Source organism: Balaenoptera musculus, chromosome 8 (genome assembly GCF_009873245.2).
Source record: "Balaenoptera musculus isolate JJ_BM4_2016_0621 chromosome 8, mBalMus1.pri.v3, whole genome shotgun sequence".
In the NCBI taxonomy this organism is placed as follows: Eukaryota; Metazoa; Chordata; class Mammalia; order Artiodactyla; family Balaenopteridae; genus Balaenoptera; species Balaenoptera musculus.
In genome coordinates, this window is record NC_045792.1 from 53350138 (window position 1) to 53370943 (window position 20806).

Here is a 20806-nt window from a genome sequence, read left to right on the forward strand (position 1 = left end):
GCTTGACTCTTTAGATCCTGACTTCAAATCTCTACGAAGTCCATGCCTTACTTTTGGTTTTAGATTTTTTTTTTAATTGAAGTATAGTTGGTTTACAATGTTGTATATGTTTCTGGTGTACAGCAAACTGATTTAGTTAGACATGGTTTTAGATTCTTTAAGGTGGAGAGTCTGTTTTTGCACAGCTGGGTTGGAGAGATTTTTGGAAAGATGACAGCTCTGATTTGCCACAGATGAGGATCTGTTGTTAAGAGCTGCACATTCTTTCTTAATTCAGCCTCTGAGTCCCTGTACTGATATCACCCCTCAGTGAAATATTTTTTGACTATCTCCTTCTACAAAGCAGAGTACTGTGGAATCATTCAGAGCTGGGAGTAAGTTACTTAACTTTTTTTAAGCCTCAGTACAACATTATCCTCTCTGAGTCTCAATGTTCCTATCAGTGATGCTCCATTAAGATAGGCTTTTTCTTCTCTTTTGCTCAGTGTCATGTCCCCAGTGTCTAGAATACTACTTGGTAAGGCCTAAAGACATATTTGTTATATTAATTAATGAATCTGTAATATGACAATAATAATTCTAACAATGCACAGGATTGCTGGGAGGATTAAATAAGATAGTGTAAAACAAGAGGATGTCTGGCATATATAGGTATTTAATAAGCAAGGCTATTATGATGGTCATGTCACTACAGCATAATTACATAGGTGCATGGCTTTCCTCGGTAACCATGAACTCCTCCAGTTCATCACTTTTCCTACCTCAGGGCTTGGCAGAAGTTTGGGGCTCAGCCTGTGGTGAATGAATGCATAGTTGCTTCTGTTTGTTCCTTCAGGTGTTTCATCGCTGATTTGCCCCACCTGCAGGACAGCTTTGTGGACAAACTTCTTGACCTCATGCCCCGACTCATGACATCCAAACCTGCAGAAGTGGTCAAAATTCTACATACCATGCTGCGGCAGAGTACCTTCCTACACCTCCCCCTTCCAGAGCAGGTCAGCGTCTGTGTCATACCCCTTCAGGCGAAATCCATCCAGAGAGCATCCAAAACTGCTCATCTTGGTGATCTTCTTTGACCAGTGGAGGAGCTGGGTTAGGGCCTTTCCTCTGATTGACTAACATATGTCCACCCATTAGATAAGGAGACAGAAAGGCAAGGATCATGTTTTGTTACCTAGAGATGACCTGGCTTTAGAATCGTATTTTCTTCTTGCTTACAGATCCACAAAGCCTCAGCCACCATTATTGAGCCAGCGGGCGAGTCAGACAACCCTTTGCGGTTTACATCTGGGTTGGTGGTGGCCCTGGATGTCGATGCAACCCTGGAACATGTGCAGGATCCTCAGAGCACTGTGAAGGTCCAGGTCTGTCAGGTTTTGGTCCCCATGGAGCTTCTAAACTGACTTTGTGTTGGAACTTTTAACTTTAGCACCCCTGTAATCTCTACCTGAGGGACAGAAACTGGGGAGAGAGAAGAGATAAGTTTTTATGGACAAGAGCCTGGGCGTGAATCCCAGCTCTACTGCTGGTTATGGTCTGGAGGAAGTTACTTTAAACTCTGAACCTTAGATTCTGCAACTGACAAATAGGAATAGTTGACATTGAAATGAAGTGATGTGTATAAAGTTCCTGATCCCCAGTAAGTGTTCACTAAATGACAGGGCCGCTTCTATTCTTATAATGTAAAGTTAAGACTTGGTATTTTCAGGGCTATAAGCAAAATGTAATAAGTCCTTTTCCGGTTGTGGGTGGGTCAGCTTGGCGAATACAGTTTATGGGTGGGAAAATCAGTCACTAGGGAGTATTCTTTCCAAGTTAGATAGATATACTAGAGAGACAGGAGAGATGCAGTATAGACACTAATCAATTTAACAGTCTGTAGTTAAGCCCCACTAAGAGTCCTACCCATTTACACCCCCACCCCTGCTCCCTCCCTCCTTCCCTTCCATCCGTCCATGCTTACTCTACTGCACATGCTAAGTGCTAGGCAGACATGTCAGAATTCGTGCCCTCAGGATGCTTAGTTTCAGTGAGAGACAGACAAATGGACAGGCAGTTGTAAAACAGAAGTTCAGTCATCAGTTCAGACAGGCACAGGATGAATTAAGAATGTTATGGCCTCTTATTAAATCCTGATTGCTCACACAGCATAGATCCAACTTTGGGAGCCACTTGCAACACTGCCTCCTGAAATGAGACGTAACGTTTTAAATAACCTGACCTCTTCTCAAGACTGAGAGACTGGGACTTCCCTGGTGGTGCAGTGGATAAGACTCCGCGCTCCCAATGCAGGGGGCCCGGGGTTTGATCCCTGGTCAGGGAACTAGATCCCACATGCATGCTGCAACTAAGATTTCATGTGCCTCAGCTAGGGAGCCCACATGCCGCAACCAAGGAGCCCACCTGCCGCAACTAAGTGTCACTGAGTTCAAGCTCGCTCTGCTCACTGCATGACAGGCCAGTGAATCAGGAGAGGAGGTGTTGAGGCAAGGAATACATACAACTTTATTCGGAAAGCCGGCAGACCAAGAAGATGGCAGACTAGTGTCTCTGAAAAACCATCTTTTCTGGGTTTGGATGCCAGTTTCCTTTATAGAACAGAGAGGGGGAGGAGATGAGGAAGTATAGTAAAAAGGCCATAAGTTTTGCAAATGTCCCCTGGAATGGCTAGCCTCAGGGAGGGGATGTGTTAATTTCTTCTTTCTTGCAGCCATCCACAGGTGGACAGGGTCAGGTTGCTTCCCCCAACAAAGGCACTTTGGTTTAACATTCAGGCAGAGACAGGGTTCCCCGAGGCAGGCCATTATGTACAGACAGTATCCTTTTAGTGAACAAGAGCAGGAAAGCAAAGGTTAAAGTAAAAGAAACAGGTCCAACATGTAGCCAGATTTGGCTCTTCCCTGTTACCTAAGGAGCCCACGTACTGCAACTAAGGAATCCACCTGCCGCAACTAAGACCCGGCACAACCAACCAACCAATGAACGAAATAAATAAAGAAAATAAAGATTAAAAAAAAAAAAAAAGACTAAGAGACTGGTTCAGTGAGATAATGGACCGATCTACCGACTTAGCTTCTGGATTGTGAAGCTTCTTAGAAGTTTCAAAGGCAGGAATGAAGGGGAACATAATACACCACCCCAAAATAAGCCTTTTTGGCCTAAGGATTATTTTAGGATGATTATTTTTGAGAGGCTGTAGACTGGAAACAGAGTAGAATTGCCCTTTTGTGAGGGAAATTTACATTTATAAGGGAAATCTCCATTTGTAAGGTATCTCCCTCTCAGTTCCAAAAAGGGAAGCAAGACTAAATGTCTAGAAACTCATCAGTGAAGACTATGCCAACTTAAATTTGCATAACACTCGTACCCTTGATTATTGTGTTTTACCTGATAACCTCCCATAACAGGCTCCCTTCCTCTTCAACATCTTTCTTTTGTTTTTAGCTGAATATGGTATTTAAGGTGATGGCTTGGTTAGTTTCAGGGAGTTACTCAGTTTTCCTAAGTCTCTTCCTTATATAGAGGAGACATATTTGTTATTAACTTCTATTTGTTTTTCTCCTGTTAATCTGCCTTTTATTATAGCAGGGTCTCAGCCAAGAACCTAGAAGGGTAGAGGGGAAATTAATTTTTCTCCCCTACAGGGTTATTTCCAATTTTGGCTACTATAAAACCATTCTGCAATATACTTTTAAATATATATATATATATTTATTTATATATATACACACAAATATATACATATGTGTGTATATATACATATGTGTGTGTGTGTGTGTGTGTGTGTGTGTGTGTATAAATTATAAAGAATACTATGGAGAAGCCCTTAATTTGTAGAGTGTGACTAAGGAAAAGAAAGACTTTGTGGAGATACTGTTACATGGATGAGATAAAGGATGATTAAGAGCAAGCGATAAGAGGTATTCCAAACAGAAGGAATATGAATAAAAGTTAGGGATGCAATCACCTGCAGTAAGTACAGAAAAATAGCCTGGAGCAGGCAGGGTCGGCTTCCTGGAAGAGAGTAAGGATGAATCAGGCCCTGAAGTCGGTTAATATTTGCCTATGGTGACAGTAGAGGAAAAAAATCTTCTGGCTTCCCAGCAGGAATTATTATAAATCATGAGACCTACAGAGAACTAACTCTGAGCTGCAGTTTTGTTGGGTGGCAGTGTTTGTTGGTTTGTTTTCCCCTGTCTACCGAAAATAAATGCACAACCTAGAATTTGAGAGTTATGTTTTTTTTGGCAGACATTCTTAGATTGCAGGTATAGATTGTCACAAGCCTGGGAGACAGCATCTCAGATAAATGCTGAGAAAACTGTTCGGAAGAGGAAGGGGGAAACCAGGATATATAGGAGTTTTTGCAACAACACCAGGTAGTCGGAACAAAAGACTACTGTTAATAAAAGAAAACTAGATATCTCAAGTTAAGGAATTTAGCACTTTTCTACATAAGGGAAGATGCAAGAGTCTGGACTCACTGAAATCCTTCCTTTGATATGCACCTCAGCTCTCTGGGACCAGTATCCTGTTTCCTCTTCCTGAGTTTCCTCAAGCTGTACCATTGGGGTGGCTGCAGTCTGATGACTGCGGTCATTCCTTGTTTCCTCCCTGAGTTCCCTCAGGGCTCACCGCTGGAGGGCGGCTGCGGTTGCTGATGGCCCGAAATCCTTTGTTTACTGATGTGGTGGGCAATGTTTTATTTCTAAGCCCCAACGTTAGTGGTTCTCCACCCTAGCTGCACTTTAGAATTATACAGAAAGTGTTAAAAAGTACTGATGCACGGGGCCTCAGCCTACACCAGTTAAATCAGAATCCTGAGAGTAGGGCCCATGACTACCAGTATTTTTTATTTAAGAGCTCATAGGTGATTCTAATGTGCAGCCAGGGTTGAGAACCCCTGTTTCACATTGTCCTTGGAAAAAGTTCGCTGACCAATTGAGCATAAATGAGATTGCAGGTATAGATTATTTAAGGATCATCTGCTAGACTTTACTGAAAGATCACCTTCAGAGTAGCTCTACTACATGCATGGCTGGACTGTTTGGATACCTCTGCAGACTGGGAGATGGGGAACTCGCTGCTCAGTCATGGGACAGCCCTGACAGTAGGAAAGCATTGTCCAGTTCAGCTACCATGCCCCAACACTTCCGGACAGATGAGATTATGGGGCAGGTGGGCTGAGACATGACTCCCCAGAGTTTCAAAGCTGAAAGACCTGTGTGGTCCCTACTTTACCCCTGTCAGTGTAGTCCCGTAGCCCAGGACCTGTGTGTTTCTAGGATATGCTTCATTTGTTCTTTTAGCTCATTTGTACACTGTGCAGTATATAATAATAGGCCCTCTACACAGATAGCTGTGAGGTCCCCCTGGGTGTTGAGGAGAGTTCTTTGGCAGCTTGTAAGATTTGAAGAACTGGCCAGTGATTTGAGCACTGAGCACTGTCTCTGTAGAAGGAGATAGATAAACAGCTTCCTAGCTGCTTATGATCTAGTGGAGAGTTACAGAATTATTCTTAATCCTTGGTAGTTGGTGATGGATCCTGGGCCATGATATGATTTGGAGCCAGAGGAAGGAGAGTCATCCTGATGGGGGTGTCTGAGAAGGCTTTTCACATCAGGATTAATATTTTAACCTATCCATGTACTTAATAGAGGCACTTTATTCCTGTCACTCATTCACCATGAATTCAGGAAACATTTATCACATACTGCTTTGTACTGGGGAGGGATGTAGAGAGATTTCGACAGTGTTGTCCTCCCCTCCAGGAGCAGTTTCGTATGAAGGATAGTGTCTTCTTTTCCTCCTGTTTTGGGGTTCACAGCAGATGTCACCAGCAATTCTGTTAAAAGCTCACAGCTCTTCTGCCTCTTTTTCTCACTTCTGTCACCTCTTAGGTCTCATATCCAGATGGCCAAGCTCAGATGATCCACCCTAAGCCGGCAGACTTTCGGAATCCCGGCCCAGGGCGGCACCGGCTTATCACTCAGGTGTACCTCTCCCACACTGCCTGGACAGGTAAGGAGTCAGTGGGCCAAGGCATTGGTTTTTTTGTAGTTTGAAAAATACGTGATTGAACCAGGCCTGCTGAGGGTTGAACTTGATTTCTTAAGGAGCTTGAAAGCTCAAACTGGGTACATTTAGACTAATTTGCTGCATTGCTTTGATTATACACAGCACAAGATTTTTTCAAAAGATGAAAAGGAGATTACAGTAGAATGGAGTCTCATTGAAAGAACCATGGGCTGGACACCAGGAGACTATTTTCTTATCCTAACACTGCCACTGACTTGCTGTGTACACTTGGACAAGCTACTCTCCCTTCTGAATCTGTTTCCTCACCTTCCAAATTAAGATAACAATTCTTTACTACTTAATTCTGAGGACTACTCTGTCTGGAAATTAAACAGTTTTATATTTCTTACCAGAAATTTACAATCACTCTTTTTTGTGTATGAACAATTCAGTTCATTCCCCCAGAACAAGTAAAATGACAACTGTTCCTGCCTTCCCTTCCCACATGGGCTGGTTTGTGCGGTAATGCAAAGTAAGGTGATCTATTCCTATTTTACCCTGCCATACAGCAACTGAGTAGGACCTTGATAATTTGAGAAGAGACATGGAGGTTACATAAGTATTTTTCTTTCATTTGTAAAGAATAAAACGAGAGAATACAAGTGCAATGACATTACACTTCCAAAGCCTGTAAGGCTGCTTTGGAAACTTTGAAAAAGACTCAGTCTGCAGAACCTAAAATGTGGGAGAGAATTCGCCTCGGTGGTGTTGCGTAAATCACTGAAGGTGATTCAGAAGCATGGTTGTTACTGGAGAAGGTGTTCAATACCACCAAATTTGGTTTATTTTAGAAATAGGTGGATGCCTTCTGGAATTTTCTTTCACTGTATTTTTGAATACATGAGTAACTGTTTTTTGTTTTGTTTTGTTTTTAATTATTTATTTATTTATTTATGGCTGTGTTGGGTCTTCGTTTCTGTGCAAGGGCTTTCTCTAGTTGTGGCAAGCGGGGGCCACTCTTCATCGCGGTGCACGGGCCTCTCACTATCGTGGCCTCTCTTGTTGCGGAGCACAGGCTCCAGACGCGCAGGCTCAGTAATTGTGGCTCATGGGCCTAGTTGCTCCGTGGCATGTGGGATCTTCCCAGACCAGGGCTTGAACCCGTGTCCCCTGCATTGGCAGGCAGATTCTAAACCACTGCGCCACCAGGGAAGCCCTACATGAGTAACTGTTTATTGCCATTATTAATGGTTTTCCTCTGTCAAGGGTGTTAGGCAGGTATAGATGACTTTATAAAGTTTTCACAAAGAGGAGGTGGTGCTGTTGAGTGTCAGGGCAGCCCCTTCGGGGGTCCAGCAGGCCTGGCAAAATTGAGGGAGCAGATCCAGCAATGCCCTTACCCAGAATCTGCCTCTCTGAGTGTCCCTCAATCCATATCCTTGCTGCTTGCCACAGTGCAAGTCCACAGAAACGTAGAGTTCCTTATTTTAATCTCTTGTGGTGAAGGGATCCTAGATACGGGGAAAGAAATGCTGTAGGACAGCGTTGTTTTGCAGGGTTAAGACTGAGGGAAGCAAAACAGCATGTTAGAGCTCAGAAGAGCTTGAAAGGTTTTGAGGGGCATATTGACTTGCCCCTGGCCACACAGCAGGTCATTGCCTGAACCAGGCCTACAATTCGGGCTGTCCTGAGCCTGAAGAATTGTAATTCATCCAGGATCACCTCCTCTGAGAGGTTGCTACTTAGTCACAATTACAAATCTCTATTTTAATTCTCTGCTCAGCACTTATTAGTGTCAGATGTTTTCTCATTTGTTTATTGACTTTCTCTCCAATTAGAATGTAGGCTCCTTGAGAACAGGGAACTTGCTCGTCATCTTTAACCTCTGTGTCCCTAGTGCCTGACATGGAGTAGGTGCTCAACAAATAATGAAAACTGAATATAGGATTTTAAATTTGCAATTAAAATTCATTTAATTCTTAGACAACTTTGTGGTGGGGATTAGTATTCTGCTCTTAATTTTGTAGATGCATAAGTGGAGGCCCATGTCGCTGAACAGTAATGGCACTGAGGCTGGCACGCAGATTTCCTAACTCCTAAATCCCTTGTTTTTTTCACTGTACCATCCTCCCATCTGACCTGGGACACTAAAGTGAAACGTGTTCTCATTCTGAAGGTGCCAGCACCTCTTTCTCCTAATCCAGGAGGTGGTGCCTGGTATTGGTTAGGGGCTTCTCCATCTAGTCCCTCAGCTCCCTACCAAGGGCCGCTCCTTTGGGAGGCAGAATGCTGCCAGGTCACAAGGTTTGAGTCACATAGATGAGTTTCCAAATTCTGCCTTACTTGCTGTGTGATCCTGAGAAAGTTATTTAACCCCTCTATCTCATTTTCCTTTAAGATTGGAGTAATAATATATACCTCATAAAGACATATTCTTCCAAGCATGATAAATAGGTAGCATGATTTTTCCCAGATGATCTTTTGTCTCTTTTTCCCACTGTCTCTTTCCCTCTTGTTTCTTCTCCCTGCTCCTTTCAGCTGCTGGCAGTGGCTTGAATTGCCAGTCTTCCCACGTGCTGGTGAGAGAAGGCATAATGACCAGATGGGGTTTAGTCCTCTGACCTTACCAGTATTTGGCTCCTGAAAGTTCTGTGAGAGCCAGGGCTAGATTGTGGTTCAGGGGTTGGCAATAGCCATCTAGGACAAGAAAGGAGAGCGTAGTGGGAGAGCTGATACTGGAGCCTAGTACCAGAAGGCAGTGCTAGTTTCATTACAGATACACTCCAGGCTGGTAAAAGGCCCCATGTGAAAAGGTGATGCTGAGGTTGCTCTCTGGGGTTGGCTAGGTTGCTCTGGTTGCCTGCCAGCCTTTCCCTTCCTGGAGGACAGCAATCTAGTCTGTATTCTGATCCCTAGGGAGAAGTCTGGAAGTAACCAGGAACACATCTGGGGAGGCATTGAGAAGTCCTGGGACCTCTGCCCTTGTTCATTTAGATCCATCCAGCCCTCATTCCTGCCCTGTAAACCTCTTAGCCTTGGGCTCATCTTTAATACTTGCACCTTTCATGAGATTGCCCAGTCACACAAAATCAAGGAGGACACCCAAGCTAGCGGTGTTCTTGGCCTCTGCACTTGCCCTTATGTTTTTCTGAAATCCTCTCCCCCTTCTTTATGGAAGCCACATGGTGAATAGAAAGATTAGTTGCTTCAGTTTATGAACTGAGCTCAAATTCTGTCACTGGTGTGGATTTGGGTAGTCACTTAGAACCTCTCAGAGTCTTGGGACTTTTTTTGGGATTGTGACAGTCTTTCTTTCATGGTGTGGCAGGGTAAGAACTCTTGGGGTTATGTGCTTGGCACAGAGCAGGTGTTCCATTCCAAAGCCTTCCTGAGCTCCCTCCTCAGTACCTCTTACGGACTAGAGTGTGCACTGTGCTCCAGTGCAACTGTCTCTGCCTCCTCAGCCAAACAGCAACTTGAGGGAGGTCTTACTTATTTTTGCTGGGGCCTGCCACATGAAGACACCAGATCAGTATTGTAATGTCATGTCATGAAAGAATGGAAGGTTCAGTGACATGATTTTAGGTCCCTGAAATATATTCCTGTTCAGTAGTGAGAGTTTTCTGTCCAAACTATTTCCTAATGAAAGGCTTCCTCTCTGCTAATGCGGTAGAGTCCACTGTGCATGTAGCCCTCAGGCCTGAGATCAGCTGTGCAGAAAGAGCATGATTATCTGGGTACAAGAATTGGCCACATGCCTGTACTTTGTGACCCTCTGTCTTGAGGCTGGAAGGCCTCTGTGGAAGAGGCCTTTTTAGCTTGCTCTCTGAACATCTCAGCAGCATGGCTCTGAGCTGCAGGGAGCCCAAGAGACTGGAGGAGGAGGTGGCAGTGGCAGAGAAGCAGCAGTAAATCTGCAGTCTTAGGAACAGCCTCACAATATTCAGGCTGGAGAAGTGTTTTTGTATGCTGATGGGGGAAGGGGGGGATGCAGACAGATGAAGAAATGTTCTTGAAACTCTACTGCTTCTATCTTTGATGTTGCTTTTACTTGACATTTCATCCCAATTCCTAGGTGTTGCCCCATCAAAGAGGATTTTTGTCTTTTTTTCTAGAACCGTGCCAGGTGGAAGTGAGACTGCTGCTGGCCTACAACTCCAGTTCACGCATTCCAAAATCCCCCTGGATTGAGGGTGGTGAGATGTCATCCCAGGTGGAAACCAGCATCGAGGGCACCATCCCCTTCAGCAAGTCTGTAAAAGTTTACATAATGCCCAAACCCGCAAGGCGCTGAGTCACAAGTAGTCCTTACAGCCGTGGCCTAAAAGGCCCTTCTTGGGATAAGAGTGAGCCAGAAGCCTGGAGCATTTCACCTGGACATGGTATATAGGCATAAGGAAGAACATGTGACCCTTATAGTCTCATCTGGTATCGAACATTGGATAAATTATTTTGCATTAAGAAAACAAAAACCTTCAAGTCTATCCCATCCCCCACCCCCTACCTCCCTAGCCTTGCCCCCAGTAAAATTGAGACACCAAGCTGTTCTAGAAATCTGTGTAGCTATAGGTTCAACATTTATACGGCAGGCCTACATTCTTCAGGTGTGAAACAAAAAGATCCAATTTTCTAGCCCCTTCCAAAGAACCAGTTATTGGAGCCATAATCTTATTTCTTAAAGCAATAGTCTGTTTGCCAGGGCCAACTCCAAAGCAGCTTTCACAGCTGTACTTTTTCACCACCGGCAGTTCCTGAAGGGCCCTAGACTTTCGTTATCTTGCTGAGAGTCTCCTTCCTTAACTCAGGCAATAGCTGGCCAAGGACTGAATGAACAGCTGAAGAATGAATCACTTTCATCCCTCAGGGAAATTCTTGATCTTGCCTGCCATTATCCTTAGAACAAAAATCTGAGAGAAGGGCCATATTTTACAAAAGAAACCAGGATTATGGGAAAGAGGAACTCAGTGTAAGAAACAAAGTCATTTCCCACTACTTCTCTGATGACTCCAGTGCTGGAGCTGCATGTGAGCTGAAGGTGCAGCGGGGGTCTAAGAACAGTAAAGCCTCCAGAGATGTGAACCACGTGAGGGCCTGTGCTATGTTCTTTACCTGTCATTTTATCCTTGCAACAGCCAAGTGAGACTAAGAGGTTAAGTCACTGGTAGGAAAACTGTAATAATGCCTTTACTCATTCAAATCCAAGATGATTCCAAAGGCCTGAGCTATACCATATGGAAAAGAACCTTCAGATTTTCTCTCTGTGCCTCAGTTTTTTCATCTGTAAAACAGAGGTAATTATACCTTAAGGGTTGTTGAATGGGTTTAATTAAATAATGCTTGGCAAATCTGAATCTTTGGCCAGTCTTGATCATATTTGGTACTTGGAAAGCTTAATAAAAATAACAAGAGCATACAGTTACTCAGAGGCAGAGCTGGAATTTGAATTCAAGCATGTTTGACTTTTGGTTTAATATACCTAATGTGTGCCCAGCAGTGTTGTAAGCCCTTTACATGAATTAACTCATTTAATCCTCAAAACTACCCTATGAAGTAGGTACTGTTACATTTATTCTATAAACAAGGCAGTTGAAGTTCAGAGAATTTAAAGAAACCAGGATTATGAGAAAGAGGGATCCACTATAAGAAATAATATTGTGGGCTTCCCTGGTGGCGCAGTGGTTGAGAATCTGCCTGCCAATGCAGGGGACACGGGTTCGAGCCCTGGTCTGGGAGGATCCCACATGCCGTGGAGCAACTGGGCCCATGAGCCACAACAACTGAGCCTGCGCGTCTGGAGCCTGTGCTTCGCAACGAGAGAGGCCGCGATAGTGAGAGGCCCGCGCGCCGCGATAGTGAGAGGCCCGCGCACCGCGATGAAGAGTGGCCCCCGCTTGCCACAACTAGAGAAAGCCCTCACACATAAAACGAAGACCCAATACAGCCATAGAAAATAAATAAAAAAAAAAAAAAAAAAAAAAAAAAAAAAAAAAAAAGAAATAATATTGTGAACTACATCTCTGATGACTGCAGTGTTGGAGCTGCCTAGTTGGCCTAGGACACACAACTAGTAAATGACAGAGCTGGGATTTGAACCCAGGCAGTCTGGCTCTGGGAGGTTATAACTGCTGTAGAGGGACTAAGGGAAGAAGATCACCTCCATGGGATTTACTTTTCTAGTGTGCTCGCCTGTTTAGTACATCTCAGTGATGTGCCATCAGTGGGCTCTCATGTGTCAACAGATGCTCTAAAGAAAATAGCCTGCCTTGGAGATAAAATGAAGCTTAAAGCTAGGCTGAATCATACCATGGCCCTGACACAAAGCACCTAATGATGATTACTGAGTTGAAGCACAGATGAAAACATCAAGACCCATCGCTGCTAACTGAGCCTTTGATGCCATAGCTATAGAAAGCCTTCCAAGGGAAGAATATGCTGAATCCTTTTCAGATACACTACTCCTTTTATAAAAATCCTTCTGGGTCATTCCCCATTTTACAGGTGGGGAAACGGAGACTTAGAGGTAATGTCTTTCTCCTAAGGGGCAAGGGTGGGATTTGATCCTAGGTCTTAAAACCCAAAATAGTACTTTTCCCACCAAAGGTGGAGAAACACGAAGGGGCAAAATTTACCTTAGTATCAGGATGAGTTTTCAAGAATTGAATGGGCTGCATTAGGAGCAGCCTTATTCTTACACTAATGAGCGTAAGAATTGAATGGGCTGCATTAGGAGATAAGGAGTTTTCCATGCTGGATGTGTTCAAGCAGAGGTTGAACAAGCTCCTGACAAGTTTGTTGTAAAGGAATTCAAGTCTATGAGCGGTTGGGCTTAACCTTTTAAATTCCTTTTACTCTGAATTCTCTGTGAATTATGAGAATCTTGATTTTTCTGACAGAAACCTGGAAGGGAGCATAAAGATGGGTCCGGTGTGGCACCCTCATTTATAAGTGAATGTGCAAGCCCAGAAAGACTGAGTTAGTAGAAGCAAGTCTGGAACCCAGGCCTCTCAGTCTAATACGGTTTTCATGACAGGGATCTGTTGTTCTGCCTTTTCAGTGGCCAACTATGTACCTTGTCAAAGCCAGAAACTGTGTCACATTGGACTCTATCCTTACGCCTCATATAAAACCAGCCATCAGGTCCTTTAGATTCTGCTTCCTTAAATGTTTCAATCCTCTTCTTGACTTGGTGGTTCCGTCTTGATGCAGCCTCATCATCACTCCTAAGGTGTGGGATTAGCTTCTTAATGAGCTACTTGCTTCAAATCTTGCCCCCTTCAGTCTACTCTTCACACAGCTGCCAGAGTAATCTTTCTAAAACCCGGATCTGATCACACCATTCTCCTGCTTTAAACCCCTTTAAGTGGGTCACTTCTGGCCCCAGGATAAAGTCTAAACTCCTCTCCTTGAAGGCTCTTTATGCCCCTTGTGTCCTCTCCAGCCTCATACTCTGTGTCCCAAACATTCTCTACTTCTCCAGCTGTAGAGGATTATCTGTAGCTATTCCCAACACTTAACCATGCTCTCTCTTGCTTCACACCTTTGCACTTGCTGAGCCCTGGAATGTGCTCTTCAGATTGTCTCCTATGGTTCTTTTCTTTTCATTCTTCAGGACTGAGCCTCATTCTGGAACCTATCTGTGTCTCCTGTGGGCTTGGTGCGTTGCACAGCCTCCTATACATTCTTCAAGCATGGTATTTATTGCAGGTTCACAAATGCCAACCTCTGAAGCAGGTAGGCAGGGAAAAAAAAGGGGTCAAGTGGCTTTGTCAATCTAATAAATGCATCCTAGGTAATTTTCATGAATGTATTTTTCAAAATTATGAAAAATAATAATCCTTGTACAAATTAAAAAAGGGGGGGTTGTCAAGTGACCTGGAAGAAGATAACAGAGACTTGAGGAATCAGCACATTCTCTGTCAGAAGAAGGCAGTTGCTATTCAGCTCCACTCAGTTCATAGGTATGGGCCTGGTGATGTCAGATTTTCTGATTCTTCCAGAAAAGCCAGAAACCTGCATTTTCATGTGAAAAATAACCACGTTAAAAATTTTGGTAACTAAATAAAGTAAATGTTAAAATTACTCTGAGACAAACAAAACCTGTCTCCAGGTAGATTTGTGCCAGTTTGAAACTTCTGCATCGTCACTGCATATTTACATGTCTGTTTCTTCCAACCAGCCTGTGAATAGCTAGACTGTAAGAATGTCTGTGTTGTATCCCCAGCATAGCCCCTGGCACATACCAGGCAAGGAAAGAAGGAATGAGTCCATGAATCCAGAGCAAGTTTAGCAGTACCATGACATGCCTGCAAAACCCAGCCCTGAGAGTCGGGTTTCTGAAAGGACTTTATATTTGGCTTTGACATGATTGACCTCAGCAAACAGAATTATGGAGAAGGTACACACCTAGCACTTGACAGACTGCTCGTCTTAGGAACTGCTCAAGCTAGAAGAAATTAAATGTGGGCAGAGTGAGGGCTGTGCAAGCAACTTACAAATTGAATCAAAGGGTTTAATGATTAAGACATGGGACTAAGTATAGTGTCATGGAAAAAGAGCTTCTCTCCAGGCTCTGCAAATTGCGAGCATTGACCATGCAGAACAGATTCAGAAGTAGGGGCTATCAGCAGGTTCTGTACAAAGTTTAATAACCTCACTGTCAGGTACTTCTGTCTCAAGAAGTTTGTACTAAGTTCTGTTTAATGTAGAGACAACTCACTTAGGAACATTGATTACACCCACACCTAATTCAACACCCACTGGAGCTGTCTCATCTTACATTTGACAAAAAAAATTTTTTATTGCATCAACCAGAGAAACAGTCTAAATTTTATCAAACATCCTTCCTAGCTATATATGTGTCTGGCTTTATGAGCTGAGGGAACTGAGATCTAGAAACATCCTGTCATCTGACAAATGGCTGGTTGTAGAAAGGGCACTGAGCAAGACCTTCTCGGACCTCTAGGCTGAGTCTCAGGTCTGTGAGGATCTCTCTCCCACGGGCCTCCTAAGGTGGTAGAAAGAGATCAAGACACAGCATTGGGTTCTAATCCTCCCTTTGCCACTTTCTTGCTGGGTAAGCTTAGAAATTAGATCACTTTCCATTCCAATGGGCTTAGCTCATCTTTTCTGGCCAGGCCACATCTTAAGTTGCTGTTCAGTCTACGGATTGGCTGTCCTGAGGTCAGATGCCCAGTGGGGCCAGTCAGGCAACAGGATCATGTGGAGCAAAGATCAGCTTTCTGGGCTGTGGCTTCAACAAGGGCTGGGGTGGAGCAATTTTATTTAGTTATGACCATGATAGATACCATCCCTAATAAATAGTTCCCAAATGTTTGGTGAATAAATGAACCTCTTCTTGTTCTTTAAGACTTGTGTTACATCCTTAGTGATGTCTTCCCTAATTTTCCTCCCATTCTGGTAGGATAAGTTAGTCCACCCTTTGTGCCACCACTGGACCTTGTAACTAGTATAATGTTAACACACTGTATCATTACTGTCTTGTTTATTTGTTTCTCTCTCACATAACTCCTGAGGGCAAGAACTGTATCATTCCTGTACCCCTAGGATCCAGCAATAATTGGTCATAAGAATATTAATAAGAGACTCTCGTAAATGAATATAAAAGAGAATTACTGAATAAATGAGAGAATAGAGTAGATAATTCCTTTGGGCTCCAACATTCTGTGAATCTATGAAGTTATAAGCTGATATATTAAGAACCATAAAATGAAACCAGTTAGCTTTACACAGCAGCCCCATTAGGAGAAAGATACTGACGATGGTTTCAATTTATTGAGTCCTTACTACATGCCAGGCAATGTGCCAAGACTTTCTATGAATTACCCAACTTAACACCTGTGATAACTCCAGGTACTAATATGATCCCTATCTGACAAATGAGAACAGTGAAACTCTGAGAGATTAAATAAATGCCCAACCAGTGAGTGGCCGTGAAAGCCACAGTTCAAAGTCAAGGCTATCTGACACCAAAGCTGATACTCATAACTCTTTAAAGAGGGGGAAATTGAAAAATAAGGTAATGCTGATTACTATTATAATTCTGTCAGTCTATTCTAAGGCTTCACAAAGGCCACCTGGTATTTAATAGAGCAAAGGCTATCCATGCCAGTAGGGACCATTAAAAGGTATTTAGTCCAGCCCCATCATTTTATAGTGAGGGAATCTGAGGCAGAGAGAACTGTCTGGCAAGGCTCAGGTTTAGTTAGTAGAACAGCCTGCCTAGAACCCTAGTATCAAGGCATAGCTCCTTTTACTGTTATTGAAGTGTTGCCTCAGTTCATTCAGGGCTCTACTCATATGTCATTGCACAAAGACACTTTCCCTGACCACACATCTGAAATAGCCCCATCACTCTTTTTCTTATCTTGCTTTATTTTTCTTCATAACATTCTACTTATATTATGTATTTGTTTACTTGTTTATTTTGCCCACTAGAATATAAGCTGCATGAGCACAAGACTTATTGCTGTTTCTCTGGAGCCTATAGCAGTGCCTGGCATATAAGGTACTTAATAAAAATTGGTTGAATTGATGACTAAACATTTCAAAGCATCAATTGCAATGTGATTTTAATGCACTGAAACTTTTCTTTGGCTTTCAAACTTCAAGTCAGAAGGCTTTCTTTATTTTTGCCTTTATTTTCGCTTACTTCTGGCCTAACATTTGCCACAATATTAAACTTTGGTAAACTTCTGTCTCCTCCCCTGATTTTCAGCCACCACCCCCCCCACCCCCCAGGACAGGGACCTTGCCTAAGTCATCCATGCATCCCAAAGCCTAGCACAGGACCTGGCACAAGCAGCTGTTCAAAAATGCTTGGGGAGGCTGGAGTGGACAGAGGTAAGAGTGACAGTCACAGGCATCATTGCTTAGTGATTTATTCTCTTAAGGCTCCATCAGCAGGTGGAATGGAAGACCCCTCCCACCCTGATGCCTTGGGTAACCAAGGCATTATACTCCTTCACTGCCTGCTCTGTCTGGAGGACCCGCACATCAATGCCTTTTTTCTTGAGGTATTCCACGGTTGATAGGGGTACCTGGGAAGAAGGAAAAAGATGAGTAAATCAGGGGGAAAGGCCCCCAGGATTCCCTTTCCTGCTATGAGGCAAGTATATTCTACAGAACTGGACAGTGACAACTATCACTCCTCAATCACCCAGCGTGTCACCAGTCCAGAATTTGGCAGTGAGTCCCAAGGAGTCAAAAAGGCTTCTAAGAAGTTAACAGAAGTACCATGAAACATGTGCAAACAGCTCAGGTGAAATGGAAACTGCAAAGAGCATGGATTTTGGAGTCAGTCTTGAATTTAAGTCCTTACTAGCAGTGTGACTTTGGGTAAGTGAATTAAATTCTCTGAGCCTTTGTTTCCATGTATGTAAATAGGGATAACAAAACCTGCTTACACGGTTGGTATGAGAATGAATTCAGCTAAGGTATGTAAAATGTTAAATGTTTGAGTCAGTCCAACCTGAGTCTAAATTCTAACTTTGCTGTGTACTAACCAAGAGACCTTTTGAAAGTCTTTCAACTGCAATTTCCTCCCCTATAAAACGGGGATGATACTACTTACAATCAAACGGTTGGTGTGAGGATGAAGTTTTATGAATGTACGTACACTGCAGCTCAAATGCAAATGTCTTCTCAGAAAGGCCTTTCTTGAACACGCCATTTAGAGCAGCCCCTCATAAGTCACCATTTTCTTCACAGCACTTACTATGACCTGAAATTGTCTACATTTTTATTATCCATGAGGGCCATGAACCTTGTTTGCCTTGTTTAGCTTGTCCCTGGTACCTAGAATAGTGTCTGTCCCATAGAAGGTGCTGAATAAATATTTGTAAATGAATTTATATAAAAGATTCTCAGGAGTGGCAGCTATTATTGGATATTTTCTCAACTCTGGCTTGTCTTCAATATTATTTTAAATAGATTTTAATTAGACTCTGCCTTGTCAGAAGGAGCTCTGAGTGAAATGTTTTTTAAAATGCCCTACATTACTTTTTTATATGTTTGAACAATTTTATAATAACAGTAGTCTTACAGATAGGGATCATTTTAATGGAGGAAAAAACTAGGTTAAACTAAAAAATATAAATAAAGGGCACCTCCATCAGTGGGGAACTGGATTTTAGGACATCTGTATAAAGGACAGAATGAGGTAGATCTCTATTAACTTATGTGAAAGGCTGTCCATAATGCAATAATGTACGTGAATAAAAAGTTACAGAACAATATGTGTAGAGTGATCCTATTTATGTAAAAACATGTATATCAGTATGTGTAAGTGTGTATATATTTGCAGATGCATAGAGAGAGCATTGGAGCAGTTATGATTGGGAAGGGGAAATCTTTCACCTTTTTAATTCTACATTTCTGCATTGACTCTTTTACAAGCATATACTATTTCTATAAGTACAATAAAAATAAACTTTCTTTTTCTGAAAGGGGTACGGCTTAACTTGAATGTGCCCAAAAAAAGAAAAAAAAGTACTGTAAAAATGGAAAGTACTGTAAAAATCTAAAGAGCCAAATATTGATAACTGTAGAGCTTAAAAGAAATTCCAGGATTGAGGAATTTATGAAAAACAGTTGAAACAGCACAGGCCTATGATTAGAGACTGGAGAGTCCAACCCTGATGAGGAAGAATAGTGCACAGCCACTATTTTATCCGGGGCCGTCCACTGGCTCAGCAAAATGAGGGTGCATGATATATAGAGATGAACTTCCAAGAAGGACATATCTCTAAGGTAAAGATCCAAGAGATTACCAGAAGTCCTCAGGAATGCTGTGCTCACCAATACCTACCTTCAAGGCCTCACTCATCCCTCGGCCAATGACAAGGATCTGCACACCCTTCTCGACAACTTCCTCCACATCTGCAGGCTGCACACCAGGAGAATGCTGGACATGGAAAGAGAAAGTATACCAGCTACCTGCTCTTTTCACCTTTCTTTGCGGTCAGCATTCCTGTTAGAGTCATTCATTCACCGAACAAATGTTTACTGAGGTTTACTCTATGCCAAGCCTCACTAGGGCCCTGGGAATAGCAGAAGATACAGTACTGCCCTTATGGAGCTCTAAGTCTAGTGAAAAATATAGAAGATTACAAAGAAATTTCAGTAGTTTTACAAGTGCTACAAAGAAGTACATTCAGGGTGTAGTGAGAAAATACAGAAAGGGCACCTAATTCAGACCTGGGGAGTCAGGGCAGGGGGTCAGGGAAGACACCCCAGAGGACGTGACATTTAAGCTGAGACCTAAAGGACAAACAGGAATTAGCCAGGTTAAAGGAAATCAGGGGAACAAGGCATACCAAATACAGGGAATAGCATGAACTAAGGCTCAGAGGAAAGAGCAACCTAGTGAACTACAATTAGTTCCATATGACTGAAGTGTAAGTGACAAGTGAGTGGAAAGAGATAAAGTGGGAGAAGAAAGCACCTGCACACCATGCCAAAACTTGGAAACCTCCATACTGTTTCCTTTTTGTGAGCCCCTTTCCCACTTAACTCCAGGAACACTTTGATGCTTTAAAACCTATCTATCACTCTGTAAAGTCTTCCCAGATTCTCCCAGGGATATTTAAGGTAAGGTGTTTAATGAACATTAATCCAACGTTAAAGGATGGTGGCTTCTGAACTGCTTCCACATCAGCAAAGGGGATACAGGAGTTAGAGTTTGGTAAATACCAGCCCAACTATTGGGGAGTGAATAAGAGTGGAAAATTGTCATGGAAGACATGCTGTTCTAACTGCGTCTTGAAGTATGACTAGGAGTATGCCTTGATGCAGTGGTTGTAGAAGGGGTACATTCTAATCATAGTTAGACATGGTTTAGGGAAAGAGCTGCTGAATATACCAAGACAACAACAAATGTACCAAAGAAAGAAGGGTTTTTCAGTCTAAAAAGCTGATGGTTTAGAGAAGATAGGGTTGAAATTTATTATAAAAGGTATAAGAAGAACAAATATGAGTATTTTTATTAACTCCTGGAATAATATCTTACATGTTTATAGTTGCAATTTTCATAATACAGCTATAGAAATTATTCCATGTGATCTGCATTAATAGTAGCACAAAAGCATCCATTCTCCTTGTTTTATAGATAAAGAAACTGAAGCTCACAAAATATATACACATTAGCCAAGATGATACAATTACTAAGTAGCAGAGTTGGGATTTGAACAGAAACATGTTCACCTTTGGTTTAATGCACTTTATTAGAATACTGTAACCTAGGGAGCAACCTTGAAACTTGAAAGAACTAGCCCTAATGACCACAAGAGTTGTGCTTAAGCCCAGTGCCTGGCCCATTGTAGGCACACAATAATTGTTACTTTAAGTGTAACCTGAATCTTCCCTAAGGCAATTGCCTGCCACCCACACACACACATGAGCTAAAAAACCAATAAAGGAGACAGACTGAAGTATTAAAAAATACTTGATTAACCCCCCTAAAAAGGCAGGAATAAAAAACATGAGGACAAACAGAAAACAAATAGCAATATGTTAACACTTAAACATAACTGTAGCAGTAATTAACTTTAAGTGGCCTAAATAGTTTAATGAAAGGCAAAGATTGAGTTAAAAAGCAAGACCCAACTAAACACTACTTACAAGGTATATACTTGAAATATAAAGGCATAAGTTGAAAGTAAAAGGATAAAGATATAAAATGCAAACACTAAGAAAGCTGGTGTGGTTATATTAATATCAAGATAGGAAGTATTACTAGAGATAAAGAGTTTCATCTCATGATACTTAAAGG

General features: G+C 42.5%; 2 protein-coding genes across 3 annotated transcripts in view; one reads left to right on the forward strand and one right to left on the reverse strand.

Moving 5' to 3' along the window:
- INTS4 (integrator complex subunit 4) overlaps nucleotides 1-11433 on the forward strand; it is a 137730-nt gene extending 126297 nt beyond the window's left edge. Inside the window, exons 22-25 of the mRNA XM_036859703.1 lie at nucleotides 836-995; nucleotides 1221-1364; nucleotides 5901-6021; nucleotides 10134-11433. Coding sequence (XP_036715598.1) covers nucleotides 836-995; nucleotides 1221-1364; nucleotides 5901-6021; nucleotides 10134-10312 — 604 coding nt within the window. The 3' untranslated portion in view covers nucleotides 10313-11433. The remainder of the gene's footprint in view (nucleotides 1-835; nucleotides 996-1220; nucleotides 1365-5900; nucleotides 6022-10133) is intronic.
- Nucleotides 11434-16898: 5465 nt separating this feature from the next.
- Nucleotides 16899-20806, reverse strand: part of AAMDC (adipogenesis associated Mth938 domain containing) — a 30933-nt gene continuing 27025 nt past the window's right edge. For both annotated transcript variants that reach the window (XM_036859707.1, XM_036859708.1), the window contains exons 3-4: nucleotides 18845-18940; nucleotides 16899-17075 (exon numbers count right to left, since the gene is read on the reverse strand). In XM_036859707.1, the coding sequence (XP_036715602.1) occupies nucleotides 16935-17075; nucleotides 18845-18940 (237 nt within the window). In that variant the 3' untranslated portion in view covers nucleotides 16899-16934. The remainder of the gene's footprint in view (nucleotides 17076-18844; nucleotides 18941-20806) is intronic.